The following is a 19487-nucleotide window of genomic DNA, read 5'->3' on the forward strand; positions in this document are numbered from 1 at the left end:
ACCGAAACAAAAACAACTCAAGCGATTCCTCAAGGCCTACATTATTTAGGCCAACAAATAATGTACCACAACGAGTTTTGTGTGCAGTAACAATTGTCTTGCAGTTGCTGATGTTACCGCTTATTATTGCTGTTGCTGCTGTTGACTGTTGGATTGTTGGAGTTCTAGACGAGCATTTCAGCACAATTCTCGCAGTTTAAAATTTCCCGCCCTTTCAAAGAGTTATCGTTTTTCATTTTATCGACTATTTTTATTACAAAAAGGAAATAAGATTTGAATTATCAAAAGCAAACCAAAAACATTTGAGTCCATTTTAATTAAATCCTGATACTAGGAGCTCAAGTCCGTCTGGATGTACACGTCATACTTTCAATATTGTAATATTGTAACGGAAAGAGCATGAAATCAATTTTGTGTCATCCTAATAAGGACCTCGATTTAAAATATTTAATTACAAAAATACTATGTTAGGTTACAGATTTGTCAAGGCAGTAGTTAAACGTCAGTTTTATCCTTGTATAGAAATCAATGTCGTAGGCAGCAAATAATTATCGTTGGGGAAGATTTATCTTTCTCAAAAATATCAGGGCCATCAACATCAGTACGGAAAGCAGTGGAGTCGACAGCAGCGGCATTAGAAGTTCCAATGCACATGTCCAACACAGTGTCCAAATTCAGAACAGTTGTACCATCTGGATTTGCTTAAAGAAGAGGAGGCAGTCGTTGACATCGGTGACACCGTGTGTCAGCATTTCCTTGTTTGGGCTTTCAAACATGTCGTAACAAGGGGCACACAACGTTAACTCGAGGATATCGTCAGCATCGGTTCTGGCTTACAGAATAAGAGGTCTGTATAAAGCAGCTTGCAAGCAGACGTCAAAGAGACCATTTTTGCTCATGGCCTCCAAATAGTTTGAAGTCCTTTCCACATTATATGTATATGGCATCAACAATACCATCCTCGTTTTCGGAGACATCAGCGGTGAGAAAACAAAGATTGATAACGGGTGCGCCAAAAGCAATAAGGCACTAATCTTTAGACGCGCCCATGGCAGGGAGAAATTTGCAGCAGCAAAGGAAAGGCATCATTAGCAGTAGTGGCGGCTGCGACAATGGCAGAAGCAACAGCGATGTCATCGGCCAGAACTCGAACCATCATGTCAGCAGCGGCGGTAGATGGAACGGTGGCAGCGGCAACATTGGTAGCAACGGTCGAAACAGCAACAAGAATATCCAGGACAGAAGATTCTCCAGAACTTGGGGCTGAAATGGTAAAGACTTTAGTATTCGTGATTTCAGCAGTAGAGAAAACACTATTAAAATCTACAACAACGTCAGGGGTAGTGTCGGTACTCTTATACACACCGGCTAAAACGAGGACTGTGGTGCCAGCCGGTGCCGGAATAATCAACGCAATTATCAGCGTCAGAAAAATCATCAGAGACAAAAATCGAAGGCATCGTCAGAGCTCCTAGCTCCAAAGCCCACGGCATAACTGACTGCAGCAATAAAGTTGGCAAAAGGAATATCATCGGCATACAATGCATCATTAGAAGCATCGGAGGTGGCCATGTTTAAAATGAACCGACAGTAGAGAGCATTGCATCAGTGACGTTAGTGCCGGCAGCGTAATGTCGGCGACAGCAGCGGCAACTGCGGCTTTAAGTTCTTTCTCTTGGTTATACATAGCTGGGCACATTTTTCAATTACAGATTATTCAGAATTTCATTATTTTTCAATTTTATATTTTCTGAAATACGGTAAAAATAAAACTAGTGACAAAATAAAATTTTTCACTTAATATTCTTTCAGGAAAATGCAATTTTTTTTTAAACCGGATATAGTCGGCAGTATTTTGTTTTTTCAGTTTAGGGCCGGCAGTATTATTATTTTATTATTATTTAAACAAGAGAAATGAAGAATAAAGTAGGTACATACGGTACATAAGCATAACATTATAGAAGTATGTATTGACTATATATTGGGTTTTACAATATCAATTATATATGTACATATGTATGTAGTAGGTGTCAAGCGATCAAGGGAACAAATTAGGACGTAATTTTCCTCCGAGGAAAGAATTTCTCTTTACGGCCCAGTATATACTATAAACATGGCCACCGAGAGGGGGGAGACGGGTGGGTTTCCCCCGGGCCCGCAGTTTTCAGAAGGGCCCGCGATACATCACAGTCGAAAATAGCAGATTTATTTGAAGTAAAGTAGGGGGCCCGAACATGTTTACCCCCGGGCCCTGATTTTCTCTCTGCGGCCCTGACTACAAAGCCTTAAAGTGGGTGATTTATTTTGTATGTTTGTTTAAAAAACAATTTTGAAACAGATGAAAAGCTTCTCTTATCTCCTTAATATACTCCATCGGAGTGTAACCGCGTTTTTGTTGAATGTCTAATAGAAAAAGACAGTAGTGTATACATTTATAGGTATATATTATAGATTTCAATATGTACTTACCAAAAATCGCCCTGTTAATATTTTTAAATTGTTTAAATGACTCTTTATTGCCGATTCCTTCAAAATTTAACTGCATCAATAGGTGGTCCTCAAACAACAGGTGGAATCGTTTTTTTAGAGGTTGAACTGACGTGGTTCCAACTGGCTTTAAAATTTTCGACATTTGTGATATCTAAATTAATAAAAACGGTCATAAAATAAAACAGTGCAACAAAAATTTAATCATTTCCCCACCAAACCCTCAATTGTTTGTAGAATTTAGTTATAAAGTAAATTTCTGATACTTCTATTGCATATATCCTTTTTTTATTGTATTGAATGAAATTTCGAGCAAGTCAGTGTACTGCAAAATTTTTAAAAGTAATTTTTTGACCAATGGTAGATTTTGGCTATTCTGAAGTATTTAGGATTTCAGTAACACAACGAACCAATGACGCATCTTAGTAAAATTCTGTTTAAATCACTTCAAGGTATGCTTCAAAACACTCCAGGATTGATAGGATATTAGACCCTGAAGTGTACATTATATGAAAAATTGTCTTTAAAACTGAACAGAACTTTGTTCATGTTATATGTAACTAATAAATGTACCACTTTCTTTTTTAAACATGGTTTTATACAAATTTTGAACCTTCCTTTGAAGTGTACAATTAAAATATTATGACTTACATATTTGTTGTTAGTATCAGCAAGGGCTTTATCCAATATCAACAAGTCTTCAGTCTTTTTCATAGGAAAAAAATCGGATTCTGCAGGTGGAACTCTATTTGGACTTTTTGACACAGAATTTAACAAATCAAAAATTTCATTTTGATTGCGTAGTATTTTGTGTAGTTTTTTTTGCAGTTTCCTTATTTTTTTGCACATAGCTAAACTTCATGGAAAATAAGAACTCCTAATTTTAGGTTCAGTCTTTATTTTCAAAGGCCTGCAAATTGTCAGAAGTCAATATGAGAGACAAATTCAACGTACAGATAATGTACATATGTATGTATGTACATAAGTACAAATGCAAATACTTACATACATTCATTTTTGAGTCTTTGTCAATTGGTGCAATAGCAGTAGCAAAACTCCATATTATATTGTGCCAGAGGATACAATGTTTCCCACCAAACCCTTAATTGTTTGACAATAATGACTGGCGTATTAAATTGTTATTATTCAATATACATATGTTATATTTTAATATAGGTAATATCAAACTATCAACCTTACTTTACTTTACAAGCACTAGCAACATGGACTTCGGTTTAGACGAAAACTACACCCAGATACTCGTTGTTCAATTGCATTAATGACTGGACCATTTAGGCAACTCATCTACCAAGGACTACACGAATGTACATATCTTTAAATAAATCCAATAAATGCTAAGTCTGCGAAAGTTATAATAGTGAAGGGCGCTATAATTATAAACAAACTCAGTTAAATCAATTCAATTAGCCCAAAAACACTCGCAGCAGCTGACTATATTTAACTAACACTGCACTTCAAAGTATCGTGAGGGCATGTAGATAATTGCTGCATCAAGTTTCGATAGTAATGGTTTGCTTGTTGCGCTTGTTTTACAACACTGTTTTATTATAAGTGCGTTTCTCGGCGCATTTGCAGGTACGGACTGTGTGATTCTGTTGTTAATTTATTGTAACCAAAAAAAGACGCTATAATTATACAAATTTACCATTAAAGTGTAATTCAAGTGTGTGTGCGTATTTGTGTAAAGTTTTTCGTTTGAGTTTAGTTGTTTTTGTAGCTAAATGGTGCGATTGAAAAATTGAAATTAGCTGGATTGGCTATTGTCTGGAAAGCGGCAGGCGGCAGCAACACTAATTATTTGACACCATTGATTTTCTTAAGTGTGAAAGAGATGTCTCTAGTGTATAATATTAATGGCGTCGTGCACATGGCCAAATTTTGAGACAGCGAAAATGCTGTAGGGTAGCAAACCAGATTTTCATATATGTAAATATTTAAAAAGAATGCTTCCACTTAAAGATTTAGGTAATGCACATTACCCTTTATTAAACGTGAAGACAATTAAATCAAAAAAGGATACATTTAATATTAAAAAAGGTGCTTCTGAAACCATTTAGAATTGTGTTCAAATTTTGTATTCCTCTTTGGTTGTATCATTCGGTTTCAATGCCCTTTCCCACGCGTTCAGTGTTGCCAAATATGACAAAAACTGTTTCTCCTATGAATTTTATTTGTACATTTTGTTTATACTTCGAATGATGTAAATCGAGACAATTAAATTTATTATTTAGTTACCGGATTCAACAAAAAATTTTTGCAAAATAAAAACAATCGATAACTTTTGATTCCAGCCGATAACATTTGTGTCACAAAAGTTTATAAATCAATTTTTTTCTGTATGCAAGAGCTTGTAAATTTTTATTTATAAGGTAATATACTGCAAAAACTGAAACCCGTTAACGTTAGTGTTACAGTTTTCCATTAGTTGAAACCATATTCGACGAATAATAAAGGGTACTTTAAAATTTTTGTCGGTGAAAAAAAAAATGGTCGATGAGTGTGCAAAGACGCGGCGTCGGCGTTCTAAAGCTGCAGCGGAAGCAAACCTCGGTGACAAATTAATTGTGTCGAGTTGCAGTATAAATTATGTTGCTTAAATAGAAGTTTCATTGTAAATTATGTTGCTTAAATAGAAGTTTCAATCGGGACGCCATGGCAATATTTTGCCACTTCACTTACTTTCTTATTTCTTCTTCTGCCCTTAATGCTACCTGTTTTTGCAAATGAGTACATAGGCCGACGGACTTTCCACCCTCTCCACACCTCTTTTCGTGGAGTTTCGCTTTGTTTGTGCGTACGATTCTTGCTCGCTCTTTGTCGTATACGAGTTGCTGTGTGTGTATATATCTAATATACGTACATATGTATGTATATATGTGTGACTGTAGATTTTTTCTTGATTAAATGTACATTGAACTCTCAGCTGGAGAATTTCTTTATATTTGTTATAGTTATTAATTTTTTTAGCCACACAATCTGTCATCTCTACAACTTATTCCGTTTTCGGAATTTTCTCTTATTCCCTTTCCTTATTGTAACCATACAACAGTTGGCTTAGAATCATCTATTAATATTTTTCCTGATTATTTTTATTCGTTTAATTTTCGCAGCTAATTTGTATATACAGTGTACATAGAGATGAGCACACAAACTCGTTCAGGTGGCGGAGGAGGTGGAGGCAATCGCTCTCAGAAAAAATCAAATTCCGCCAATTCTGGTGGCAGTGGTAACCACCATCATGACGCAGCTGGCTCACATCAAGCAGCCACTGCTGCCGAGAAGAAACAGCAGCAGACAGAGAAACCAGAGAAGGCTCAACCGAAGGCCACCACGGAACAGTTGCGTATTGCCCAGATAACCAATAGCACAACAGAGGACCCTCAGATCAATGAGAAAGTAACCCTATTGCTAACTATGACTCAACGTTCCGAAGAAGAAGTTTGTTGCGCCCTCAATGAGTGTGACTACGATTTGGAGGCAGCAGCCAATTTCTTGATCGAAATTCTGCCACAGGCAAGTTGATTAGAGAATCGTTTATTTATCGTGATCATTGTTGTTATTACTCTCCGTTGTGCAGGGCGCTTTCGCAAAGTACGAGAAAAAACGCAAGAATAAGGCTGCAAATGCCTCTGGCACCGATGGTACTGTAGGTGATGGTGATTGGGCGGATGGCAATGCAAATGCTGCCGACAGGCGAGAGAAATCCCGTAATCGTAGTGCCAATCGTGGAGGACGCGGAGGTACTGACAGTCGGGGCTGTAAGTTTTACCACTCAGGGGAATGCAAAAGTTATTTGTCTTAACAAAAAAAATTATAGTCTGTATACAGTTTATCGTATCCGTTACGGAATTAATATTTATTGACTGTTAATATTGTTTCCGATAATCACCTCAGCATAATATTTAAATTTTCCATTGTCGCATAACATTTCAATTAAGTTAAATATTGCCCATTTCTTTGATTCAATTGCATTCCCTTGATGTTAACTAGTTGATGTTAAGGATAACCAATTTTTTCTTTTTCTGGCAACTAAAATTTTAGGGCGCGGTAGAGAGGCACGTGAGAATGATCGCAATAACCGTGAATCTCGCGGAGGTGGTAATACCGGGGAGCGGGGTGATGAACGTACCAACGACAATTATCGCGGACAGCGAAATGGAGGCAGAAGTGGACTTGGCGGAGGACGAGGTGGTGGCTACGTCTCACGATCGGGTCGTGGAGGTGGTCGCATGGGCGTACGCAGTGGTGGACCACGAGGTGAACGGAGCGGAGGCGGCTATGGTGTTGGTGGCGGCGGACGAAGCGGTGGTATTTCTAACGAAGATCACCATGAAGTGGAACTGTGGGACAATACCATTGCCCAAAATGCTGAAAAGCAGCAGCAGTCCCATGATGATGCATGGGGTGATTGGAATAACGAGGAGTACGAAGGTTCACTAAAGGACAGTAAAGTGTTTACTACCAGTAATCTGGTCACACAGACAGCGGCTAGTGTGGTTAGTGGTGAATTGTCGGCACCACCAGGCCTGGAGCCTTCCAGTAGTGTGCTGGAGGACAGTAGTGGGCCTTCAGTAGTGCAACCGCCGTCAGCACTATCGGGATCAACAACAACGCCGCTATTGCAATATAGTGCAGCTGTGAGCAATCCACCACCCCAACTGCAACCAAACCAGAGTACGCAAAACTCCAGCAGTGCTGCTGGTTTGGCAACCAGTACCACGTCGTCGCCGTTCGTTTCCTCAGATACATTCTCAAGCGCTGCATCGGCGGCAGCAACTTTGGTGCAGCAGGCTCAGCTTCATCAGCAACAACAGCATCAGCAGGCAACGCCTGTCAAGCCATCTGCGACACTGTCGGTGGAACAATCTCAGTATTTTAATTCTCTATCTTCTCAAGGCGGCAGTCCTGGGGCCTCAGTTGCCCAAAATACTGGATATGCGAATGTGTTTGCCTCGGCTCCCGGCACAGCTCAAGATCCCAACCAGCAACAGCCACAGGTTCGACGAGCTCGCGTTAAACTGCCGCCACCTTCCAAGATACCATCGAGCGCTGTGGAAATGCCCGGCGATAATGCTCTCAATAACATAGGCTATCTTGATGTGCAATTTGGAGGTCTGGACTTTGGTACAGACGACAGTTTCGATGCTATTCCAGAGAAGTTTAATGCCGGCGGTGTGGCTGTTGGGGGTGTTGGAAGTATTGAGAGCCAACAGCAACCAGTGCAAGTGGATGACTATCAAAGCAAATCCCAGCAGCAGCAGTCGGCTCTGGCAGCAGGACTACAAACTTCCCAAATTGTAATACAAAATTTGTTTTCATTTTGGCTCTTACTTATCCTTTCTCTTTTTAGTTACAGGGAGATGCCTTAAGCTCGGCTGGTTATGCAACACGTGCCTCTTCACAGCAGCAGCAAAGTTCTGGATCATCTGTGAATTCCGGCTCAAGTGCTTTGGATCAACTCACAAAGAATGATCCATATGGACAGGTGGCTGGTGGAAATGGCGGTGCTGTTGCTGCTGCCGCTGCTGTGTATCAAAATGTCTATCAAGCCAGTTCGGTGAATAAGTCAAATAATGCGTATCAGAGTGCTGCTCAAGGTGTGGGCTACAACAGTTCTAGCTACACGAATGTTCAATCTTCTGTGGCGAACAGCTATCAGCCTCAGGGATATGCCTCCTATCAGCCAAATGCGGTCAATTCCTATCAGCAACAGCAGCAACAACAGACTAGCTCTGGAGGCACTGTATCGGTCAGCGGAGTGGCTGGCAGCGCCGGATCTGCAACACAAAACATTCCGGTCGGTGTCGGTAGTGGCAACCAAAATAACTCCAGGTATGTTTCTAAATGCAAATAAGTTATTACTCTGTTGCCATCAATCTAATTTTGTTACCCATTTCGTTTGATCTAACCAACGATTCAATTTATTTTTTAACTTACCGCAATCACCCAATTACCATATTATGTGCCTTTGCCCCCATGCCTCCTTTTGACTTGCATTAAATGACAGCGCTAATGCGAATTCTGCATATCTCACATCGGGCTATTCTACACCACAAAGTGCTTACCAATCTAGCCAGAGTGTCTATGGCAGCGCTGGCCTTTCGAATAGCAGCGGGTAAGTAGTCATTTATTTTTAACCGCTTTTCTCTTCAAATGTGCATGTTTCTTCGATTTTGAGTTTTTTTTTTTTTTTTTTTTGTTATAAATGTTTTTCCTATTACATTAATTAATACATTCAAAGTAGACTTATGGACAATGAAATAGGTACGAGCCTCAGGACTCGAGAACTCCCTATTTTAAAATTATTTGGCAAGTTCTATGATCAAAAAACTGATTCTTAATGATTAGTGGTAGGATCATGAAGTAAAATAAGTCATTCCCAGTAATAAGTACCAGCCTTAACAAATTGTTTGGCCATATTTAGTAATATACCCAGTTTCAGTTGTTTCGATTGGCCAGAATACCATGTGTGTACAACAAATCTGGTGTTAATTTGGAAAATATGTAACTATGGTCCAATATTTTATTGAATTTTACTAAATACATTTAGTATTGAGAATATTCACAATTATTCTCGGTAAGTTGTTCCATATTAGTGGGCACAGACGAATCTGTTTACCTGCAGGACTCAACACGGGTGTTGCATTCTGTATTTCGGGTTTTAATGTTAATAATTGGTTAATAAGGTTCTTAAAAGTTATTATTAGAACTAAGGTCAGAAGATATACTTTTCCGTTCCATTAGAATTCCAACGTGTCTGGGTGTTGCTCTTAACCTAATTGGAAATCAAAATGTTGCCACTTGGTAAATAGTTGAATTACGATATCCACTAAAATTTTTTACTGGAATTTGCCCAATTTAGGAAATACGATTGAGTCGAACACATATCTTGAAGTTAAAAATTCGTATAAACAAAGTCAATTTCTTGAGCTTTTGAATGTTATCTAGTATGAACCCGTCTACCCGAATTTTGGTATTTAAATTAATAGTTTCTAAAATTATCTCGGTAATTCTCACCTGGTCATGTAAATATGACCGTAATGTATGCACATCCACAAAAATCGTGGTAAATGAACCTAAAACTTTTTTTTAGTAGATTGCATCTCAATAGTTGTCAATAAACGGTTTTTACCGTTCTTTGTCTTACATTTCGCTGTTGATCTTGTCAAAAGACTAGACAGAGGTACATGCCACTAAGGTACATTTAGAAAATTGGGTTCGAGGTATCTTTATTTTGGTGATCGACACATTTTATTGTTTATGAAAGCTTAAAAACATTTGTAATGTAATATTCTGAAAGTGTTGTTATTGTACCAATGCTTTTAAAGATGTTAATATAATTCAAATGACTCAAAAATTTTGTTCCTGTTTCCCCTCAGGGAGCAGCCAAAAGTTGTAACTAAACCTTTTTTATTCCATTGTTATGTTCAGGCCATTTTTGGGTTAGCCGTTTCAAATAGCCCACATTTTTTTTAAAAGCTTCTATTATACTTGAGACTTATTTTACTTCATGAAAGCATTAAGGATCGATTGGCATCAAAAAAAGTTAGGGTCATCTAAGGATGCAGGACATGAAATTTTCTGCAAAGGTCCTTTTTTCCACCTATTTGAAGGACATTCCAGGACATGGTAACGTCAGTCGACGCGCATGGGCAAGGACTTTCATCTGGCCCAAGGACATCCCGCTCATCCTTAAAACTACCGAGTTTGGAGCACTTTTCTGTTTGTTCGACTTGTAATTTTTTCCAAGTCCCAAATCGAAGCAAAAGTTAAAAAAATCTAAAAAAAATACAAAATCCTTAATATCTCAGCTCTCCGCAGGACAATCGGGATGTCCTTTGCACCAACGCTAATCCTCAATGGTTGGAATGTTTGGGCACCACTTTCGTCCTGATCCTGCAAAGGACTCGCGAGTTAATTAACATTTTTTCATAAACAAAAATATCCTTTTATCTCAGCTCCCAAAAGGACATTCCAGGATCTAAGAGTGTCAGTCGATGTGGATCATCAAGGACTACAATCTGACCAAAAGACACCCTGATCGTCCTCTTAATGACCGAGTTATAAGGACATTTGTAGTTTTTTGTCACTTTTTTGCCATTTTTCTGACCCCCCCCAGTATCCGCATGATTTCCCAGTTCGACTGTTCTTCTGATGGATTGATTGGTTGCGCTTCCGACGATGATACTTGGTGGTGTCGCTCGATTAAACTAGGGCGACGCTGTGAGGTATTTGAGTCCAACGCTTCTGGGGTGTGAGTAGATTGCCCTCTTATCTGCTCCAATAGTGGAACTTGTCATATATTTTTATACCATACACCCATAGGGTGAAATGGTATATTAAAGTCGCCAAAATGTATGTAACAGGCAGAAGGAAGCTTCTCCGACCCTATAAAGTATATATATTCTTGATCAGGATCAACAGCCGAGTCGATCTAGCCATGTCCGTCTGTCCGTCCGTCCGTCCGTCCGTATGAACACGCAGATCTCGGAGACTATAAGAGCTAGAGCCACCAAATTTGGTATGTATACTCGTGTATTATGTACATATATAGAGTTAATTGGAATTTCGGCCACGCCCCCTTACGCCCCCAGGAATCACATAAAACTATTTTTCTTAAAAAGTATAACAGCTAGAGACATCAAATTTAGTTTGTATACCCGATTAGTTAGGGCGCAGAAATTAATTGTTCAAACTTTTTGCCACGCCCCCTTACGCCCCCAGGAATCACATAAAACTATTTTTCTTAAAAAGTATAACAGCTAGAGACATCAAATTTGGTTTGTATACTCGTTTAGTTAGCGCGCAGAAACTAATTGTTCAAACTTTTTGCCACGCCTCCTTCCGCCCCCGGAATTTACATAAAACTGATTTCCTTAAAAACTATGACAGCTACCAACATCAAATTTGGTATGCAGACTAGTTTAATAGACGCGCAGAAACTGGCTATTTAAAAATTTTGCCTCGCCCACTTCCGCCCCCGCAAATTAAACAAAACTGATTTTATCAAAAACAAACAAAGCTAAAGTCACCAAATTTAGTATGTATACTGGCTTAGTATGCGCGCAGAGAATATATATTTTCATATTTTGCCACGCCCACTTCCGCCTCCATAATTAAGAAAAAACCGATTTCGCGTTCAAATTCGGCACACTAATTAATCTTATCTACAAAACTACCAAAACTCCCAAATTTTATTTCAACGTATTTTACTAAGCGGTCCACAAGGCCAGAATTGGCCGTTGGCTAGTAGCGGCGCTAGAGTGCTCGTGTGTTCGTAGAGTGAGCGAGATAGCACATACTATGAAACATGTAAAAACAATTTAATGGACATACATTTGGTTTTCGAAATTTGAAATATTTGTTTCACCTGGTGTATGGTATACCCAAGTCGACGAGTCGACTTACTTGCTTCATTTATAATGACATTTGTCAAATCCTTAGGCTCACACATATTTTTAAGTCCATAAGTATATATTGCTGGACTATATTTAAACATTAACATTTGGTGAAAAACATATAAAGGGTTCCTAAAACATTTTATTGATTTTCTAGTCCACCTACTCTTGTGGTCAATTTAATAAGAACTACAAAAGCAAACCATAATTTTGCTACTGAAATTAATATTTTTACCCAAATAAGAAACGAGTTATTATTAGGGGCACATTTGCTTTCTGACGAGGGTCGCTCTTACCAAAACGGATCGTTTAAGATCCTTCAGAAAACTCCGCGACTCACAAAAATGTTTATGTGCATAGACTAGCAAAAATTACTTCTCTCTGACTAGTATAGAGCAACAGGAGCAAAAAGATCCGCTACGTGCCACCTCTGTTGTATATACATAAATTTGTACATATGTTTGTTTTTATGTTTGCTTGTTTGGGTTCTTTAGGTTTGCCGGCGGCGCAAGCAACTCGTCCTCACAGTATGGCAATTTTAGTTCAAGCGCCAAGCTTAAAGATGCCACCACAGCCGGCGGTGGAACACATTACGACAGGTAAGAGAATTTTTTTTTTCTTGCACGGCTACTAATGAGTTGTTTTTAATTAACGACTAAACAAAATCGACTCAACCATAAACATTTGTTTGTTTCTTTTAGTGTGTCGACCAGCAGTGGTGTCAGTAGCAGCAGTGGAAGCACTGGCAACGGAGCTGGAGGTATCGCTAGCAGCACAACGGGGGCCAACCAAGCCGTAGTGTCAAACAGTAAGTTAAAGAAAATGGAGGAAAGAAGTATGTATTTTTATAATTTACAAAAATATCAACGTTAATCTAGCCAACAATAATGTGAGTGGTAGCAGCACGACCAGTAGTGTTGCGGCAGGTGGTAATAACAGCCAGGTTGGCGTCGGTGTTAGCCAAAGTGGCGTTGCCAGCTCCCTGACAGGTGTAAGTACCGGAGTTGTAGGTGTGACCGGAGGTTCTACTGTTGGCGTAGGCGTCGGAGTTGGCGGCAACAACAATACTAACAGCTCGGCTGTTGCACAAACATCCGCCGGAAGCGTAGCAGTGCTTGCGTCTCTTACCAACAAGAACAGCAGCAGCAGTAACAGCAGTGGCAGCGGCTCAGGCGTCACAACAGCGGGCAGCGCTGGTGGAGGCGGTGGTAATAGCGGCGCTGGAACTGGTGCTGGTAGTGGTGGTGGAAGCGGCGGCGGCTTAGTGCCCACCAACATCCAAATGGTTAGTCAATATATTCAGACTGGATTGCCATGCTATCAGCATCCAGTTTATTCCTACGAGGAATTACAAATGATGCAACAGAGAGTGCCACATGTGGTGAGTTCATGGAGAAAAGCAAAACCCAAACCAACCAACAAGTTAAAAAAAAAACAATCAAAACCATCCGTCAACATCGAATTATCAAAGCAAAAACAAAAATTCAACCGATCATCTTGAATCGACTAATGTGTATAGTGTTCAAAATTTCATTCTTGTTCTCTTTAATAACAATAACATCAAGTACATGGAGCTCGCCTCACTTTCTCGTCTGGCCGCTCTGTTCTGCATACATTTATGTATTCGGTTTTTGAAGAAGAAAACTAGTATTTTTATTCATTGGTCTCTTTTTTTTTCTATATTGTTTGTCCGAGAAATGCAACAGGTAAAAAATAATTTCTTGTTTAGAAGAAGTAAACTTTATCCATGGGTGTTTACTTATATACATACATATATACATAGGTATATGTAAATTAAATAATGATCTGCCTCTTAATTCATCACCACAGATAAAAGTTAATTTTATGCTTCAAATTTTTCTCAATTCTTAACTATATGTACTTAGAACTAGCAATAAAAACCCAATTTAAATTTTTCTCTCCGAACCAGTAGTAGAACCAACCAGATAAAAGATAATGGATTTTCTTCTACCGAACCTAGTATATATCCACATGTATAGACATACACATTGTATACAAACTAATAACGATATCAGTGTGTCTTTTCTGTGTGTATGTGTGTGTTTGTTTGTTTGTTTTTTTTTTTTTTTTTTTTTTTTTTTTTTATACAACCATATATTTTAATATATTAGTACTCCAAATTTTCTTCAATTCATTCTACTACTCATTAAAATAAGATAATTAAATTTTAAAAGGCCGAAAACACCGAATCCGCATTTCATTTACATAGTTTTTCATTCATTTCATTTATCATAACAATCACATTACATATAGCGTTCATAGTCTATGTATAATCGGTTCTTGGTCCAGCTCTTATCCATGCTTCCTCCTCTTGTTTGCTTTTGGCACTCCATTATGAAACTAATTGGCAATTCTCACGCTCATTAATAAATAAGCTTTAACTAACACACTAACTTATACGAGAAATTATTTAATTTCACTTTGGTTAGGGTGAGATTTAAACAATTCCTCTTCCAGCCCCATTGACACAGACCGACATTGCCCTATACCCTATTGATAGATTTTTTCCGAAAAATATGTTACGTGTATATGACAGATGGATTCACAAATTGATAATATTCATAGAAAAAATTTGTAAAGATATATATCTTCGACTATTAAAGGTTATAGATATTTTGTCGGCCTGTGTATTTGATACTCCTTGCCATTTCCAACTACTAATACTGAAAAAAAATGTACATTCTGCTAATCAAACAAAACATTTACGTTTAAATTTGTTTTTTTTTTTTTTTTTTTGTACTATTTAAGTAACTATTATCATTTTGCTTTGTTTTTTGTGTGTGCATAACGGGTTTGCCAGACCACTGACTGTCAGATATTTTCATCGCAGTTACAGTCGGGCAAAGCTGCTTTTATATTCACCAACAATTTTATGCATCTAAATTTCAAATACGATGATTTAACTCTTAACATGTTCGACTACCGTTGCAGCAAGGATATTATGATTTGAACTACACACCAACCAGCTTAGGTGCTGGTCGTGATAATATAGGTTCAGTGGCATACTCAACCATGACTGATGGACGCTTCGCGCGCACCGACAATAACTCCAGTCCTGTTAGCAATGTGAGTTTGGTATGAGCTGAGAATCTTCAGTTTGTTCATGTCATATGCCCATTGTCCATATCTAACCTTTTGTTTTTGCTGTTATAGATTGATAACAATATATGTCTTGAAAGGCATACACAGATTCCAAATCCATAAGACATGAAAATCTATTCGTCTTTCATGTCATCAATTAATCCTTGATTTTTATGTTTTTCGCCATACTTAGGTGTCTAGCACAATGTCGCAACAAGCAGGTTCTAGTGCGCCCATGCTGAATGTTCCTTATGCCTATTTTTATGGTGGCAATGTAATGCCGGGTGGTTTTCAATATGGCACTCCTGCCATCTATCCAGTGAGTTTCATCCCAACCCCGCATTTTTCCATAAAACTTATTGAAGCAATAATTTTAACAAATTACGTTTGCAGCAACAAATACCAGCAGCAAATACTGCGTCGGGTGGACAATTCCCGAAACCTTCGTATAGCGCTGGTTATGGGTCGACTAACTACGATACACTCTCTCAGAACACACAGGACTATGGCAAAGGTGGCTACTCTTCAAGCGTCAATCAGCAAAGTAAAACTCAAGCCGTTTCTAATCAGCCACAATCGGGTACTGGTTCTGATCTGACTTCGTCAATGTACGGCAAGGGGCATGTGGCGCTTAACAAAGTTAATGTAAGTACTATATAATTAGACATTAAAGTTAGCGTAACGCACTATTTTGATATTCTTTCGTTACAGTCGTATGAAAAGCAGAGTTTCCATTCGGGTACACCTCCACCATTCAATATGGCTAACACACAAACTGCCGGAGGCACTTCGGCTCAACCATATGGCATGTATCTGCCAATGCCAGCCGCTGGTCATCATAACATGATACATCAGCCCATACACCAGGTAAAGCGAGAAGATATTAACTATGAAGATCAGCAAGTGCAACTTGTCTATGGCCAAATGTGGCACAAAGAAACAGATGAATATGCCACCAATACTAGTGATACAGTCATGACTGATGGTGATCAGATTAGTAACAGTGGTGGGGGCATAATTGATAATAATTTGGATGACTTTGAGCAAACTGTCCACCGGTACATTCAAGACGATGTCAATGGCATATCGTTTTTTGCCGATTGAGCAACAATCAGATATCTTTTCCGCATATTTTACATCTGAAAATTCACTTTTTAATTTTGCATGTTATGCCAGCTTATTATGTTTTTTATAATCATTGTAAGTTCGCTAAAAAATAATATCACTTTTTGGTTTTGCGGGCTATCCAAATATGTACAAATAAACCATTACCGGAGTTATTACATTGTTTATTTATCCATAAGTGTGTCTGCTTCCATGTTAACCAACAAGTACTTTTGTCCTTGCAGCAACGTAAAGCTTATATGTACTTCACATCTATCCTTTTCAATTATCTCTATTTGTAGCATTCAGTATCTTTGTATGTTAACAATGCAAAACTTGTAGCATTAATTGTTTTTAAATAATAGCTTATTGATCCCCTATTATTGATGAGTGCTGTTATGCTTATTAACTACGCTACTCTAAGCTCAAGGGAAATTTCACCGTGACAACGATAATTTTTTTCGGGACTCCATAATAAATATAATGTATAATGTATATATAAGAAAATCTTCAGTTGCTGTTCACACTTCACATTCAAAAATAATTTACTTTTGTTCTGACGTTAATTTGCAATACTTTGATTTATTTATTATAGCCTTTCAGAGGGTATTATAAAATTGGTCAGATGTTTGTAACGCACAGAAGGAGACGTTTCTGACCCCATAAAGTATATATATTCTTGATCATCGTGAGAAGCTGAGTAGATATAGCCATGTTCGTTTGTCCGTCCATCCGTCTGTGCAAATCAACTTCACGCCGAAATCTTAAGAGCTATCGGGATGAAACTTGATATTTGAGCTACACTATATCATATAGTTATAGAAAAAACATAGATGAAGAAATTGGACTATGAAATTTACTAATAATAAATTTTGAATAATAAACATCAGATCCCAAAATTTCAATCAGATTGGATATATAAAGCTCGGCACAGCCGAATTTAGCTTCTTTTGATATTTTTTAGTATGCATTTATTTTGTTTAAAATGTAGATGTTGCACAAACTACGGCAATCCGCCATTAACCTACTTCTCTGCCGTATAATATAATATTTTTGCTGTTTTCAAATTGTTAACTAACGATTGGCAATTTCATGCATTTTTGTTAATTCTTCTACCTTAAATATATATTTGTTTATGGGGTTGGGGTGTTTCTCTTAATTTTTTTGTACCTTGTAAACTTAATTTAGAAAAAGGCATGAAATTGTTATCTTTCTTTCTCTTGTTGTGCCGACTCTTTATTCTTTATAATTTCTTTTGATTTTTTTATTGGAACAACATTAGATGGACGGCAGGATTCATAGCTCATCCCGCCGGGTAAGTTTCTTTGTTGTTGTTTTGCAGTTTGTTTAGTTTTTGGATCTGTTGTTTGTAAATGGTATAAGTACATCGCTAATCAACCCCTGCACTCACATCAACTAACCTTAAAAAAATTGTGTTATTACTTTTTTTCTTTTAATTTTCATATTTCATATATATGTACATACAAAAATTGTAGTTTTTAGGATGATGACACTAGAGAGTGTTTCGTACAAATCATTTTTTATCATAAAATTGATTTGCATATATATTATGCCGGCGGTAAATTCATAAATGGATAATAAGCTGTATGCAAAATAAATGATATTCGTGTCTAACAACCAACACATGAATATTTATAATATATATAGATCTCAGCTAGCTCTACTGATAGTATGTAAATTCATTTGCTTTGTGCATTTCGTAATTATATCTCAGTTGAGTGATAACACCGTTCAATTATCTAATTTGCAGGATTCGAACAGCGCTGGCCAGCGCCAACAGTCAAGCAGCCAATCGAAGTCAGCCGGCAAGCAAGGCTATTCACCCTCGTACTGGACTGGACAGAACTAGCTTCCGGAGAATACAATTTGGCGTCCCCTGCAGATAACATTGCAGCCAAGTGGCGCAAGTCGAGCTAGCGAATTTTATAGCATTCGCCCCACAAACACCACCACATCCACGCCCATTCACTTTTTTAACAAGAAATCGTTGCCTATAACTCATACAACCACCACAATTACAACATCCTCAGCAGCTGTCAATGCTCCAAAAACAACAACTATAACAACAGAAGCAGTGACTAATGTAGCCACAGCCAGCAACACCACAACAACAGCTTCAGCTTCAGCAGCAACTGCTGTACCAGTCGCACCCAATCAGTTATTGATGCTCGTTAAGAAGCAAACACGTAATGTCGTGACCGATGAGGAGCAGCATTCATCGGACGATGATTATTTAATGTATGAGGATAAGAGATCATATTTTACTTAATAAGAGAATGAACAATAGAAAGAATGAGATGTTTTTACGACAAACTTGCAATGCGCCTGCACCAGATCTTTGCGACACTCCCGCTTCTTCGAACATATAACTAAAAATGAATATAGTTATATATATAAATTTATAGGAAATATATGCGCATATACAAATGGCAAACTTTTTTGAGAATTTCTGAAAATTCTCAGAATTTTTTGCTCTCCCACACACACACACACACACACACACACACAAACATACAGCAACATCCACATAAATATACCAATTACCATTTCATACAAATAAATCTACAAAGATTAAAGGCGTAAAACGATTTAAACAAAAGATGAAACAAAAATAACAGATTTAAGTGAAAAGTAAATTAAAAATTATATATATATTAAAAACGAAAAACAAATACAAACGTAACGTGAATGAGAAAAAAAAAATTAATTATTGTAATCGGTTTAAACTTATATGTATAATTATAACCTTAATATTTAAACTAAATACAAGAAAAGAAGATACGATTAAATCCAAACAAAATGCAAGAAAATATCACTTATTTTTTTAATTTTGGCTAATGAATTTTTCAAAAACGGTAATTGTGTTTGAAATAACTTGTAAATCTAATTAGCATCTAATAACATTTTCTGAACAGCAGATCGCGACGATTTCGAAACGTTTATTCTTTTTATTAAATAGGATGGGATAATGTTGCAAATTTTCATGGCATGAAGTAGAAATCACGGAAGATAACCGAGTTTTCTTAAATTACGGGCGCGGAAGGGGGCGTATCAGATTTTTTTCGCATACAAAATTGAACAAATAAACATAATAAATATGGAGTCCCAGATAGAATAGTCTTTGAGATAAACTTTTTTTAAATTGCGGGGGCGGAAAGGAGCGTTCAAAAATTTGGAATAAACTCGATCACTTTACATACAACAAGATCCTACATGCCAAATTTGGTGGCTTATCTTTTATAGTCTACGAGATCTAGGCGCTCATACGGACGGACATGGCTAGTTCGACTCGGCTGTTGGTACTGATCAAGAATATATATAATTATGGGGTCGGAAAAGCTTCCTTCTGCCTGT

At 37.7% G+C, this 19487-nt stretch overlaps 1 protein-coding gene and 1 long non-coding RNA gene across 13 annotated transcripts; one reads left to right on the forward strand and one right to left on the reverse strand.

The window, feature by feature from the left end:
* Positions 1–228: 228 nt before the first annotated feature.
* Positions 229–5411, reverse strand: LOC137575561 (uncharacterized). 9 transcript variants are annotated; one of them, XR_011032192.1, is made up of 7 exons: positions 5188–5409; positions 3688–4133; positions 3497–3610; positions 3139–3397; positions 2470–2641; positions 1366–2403; positions 229–1263 (listed from the first exon to the last, which is right to left on the reverse strand). It is a non-coding gene; the product is annotated as an uncharacterized lncRNA (long non-coding RNA). The 9 variants fall into 9 exon arrangements; XR_011032188.1 differs by having other exon boundaries at positions 3493–3610; positions 3683–4133; positions 5188–5408; XR_011032187.1 differs by having other exon boundaries at positions 3493–3610; positions 5188–5407.
* lig (lingerer) lies at positions 4032–18732 on the forward strand. 4 transcript variants are annotated; one of them, XM_068288147.1, is made up of 15 exons: positions 4032–4083; positions 5619–6021; positions 6086–6266; positions 6550–7805; positions 7859–8340; positions 8516–8623; positions 12401–12505; positions 12608–12714; positions 12785–13287; positions 14859–14993; positions 15202–15327; positions 15402–15653; positions 15720–15875; positions 17395–17427; positions 17884–18732. In XM_068288147.1, exons 2-15 carry the CDS (start codon positions 5647–5649, stop codon positions 17980–17982), a joined length of 3918 nt encoding a protein of 1305 aa, XP_068144248.1. In that variant the 5' UTR covers positions 4032–4083; positions 5619–5646; the 3' UTR covers positions 17983–18732. The 4 variants fall into 4 exon arrangements, with proteins under 4 accessions (XP_068144248.1, XP_068144251.1, XP_068144249.1 ...); XM_068288150.1 differs by having other exon boundaries at positions 12785–13191; XM_068288148.1 differs by lacking the exon at positions 17395–17427.
* Positions 18733–19487: the final 755 nt, after the last annotated feature.

The sequence above is a fragment of the Drosophila tropicalis genome, unplaced genomic scaffold (genome assembly GCF_018151085.1).
Source record: "Drosophila tropicalis isolate 14030-0801.00 unplaced genomic scaffold, ASM1815108v1 contig_573, whole genome shotgun sequence".
In the NCBI taxonomy this organism is placed as follows: Eukaryota; Metazoa; Arthropoda; class Insecta; order Diptera; family Drosophilidae; genus Drosophila; species Drosophila tropicalis.

What these genes read in the sequence shown, in the direction of transcription:
- lig (XM_068288147.1), top strand. Translation starts at nt 5,647, where the DNA reads ATGAGCACACAAACTCGTTCAGGTGGCGGAGGAGGTGGAGGCAATCGC. An exon ending in TGATCGAAATTCTGCCACAG is followed by an intron (nt 6,022 to 6,085) that starts GCAAGTTGATTA and finishes TCCGTTGTGCAG; the next exon opens with GGCGCTTTCGCAAAGTACGA. An exon ending in GGCCTTTCGAATAGCAGCGG is followed by an intron (nt 8,624 to 12,400) that starts GTAAGTAGTCAT and finishes TGGGTTCTTTAG; the next exon opens with GTTTGCCGGCGGCGCAAGCA.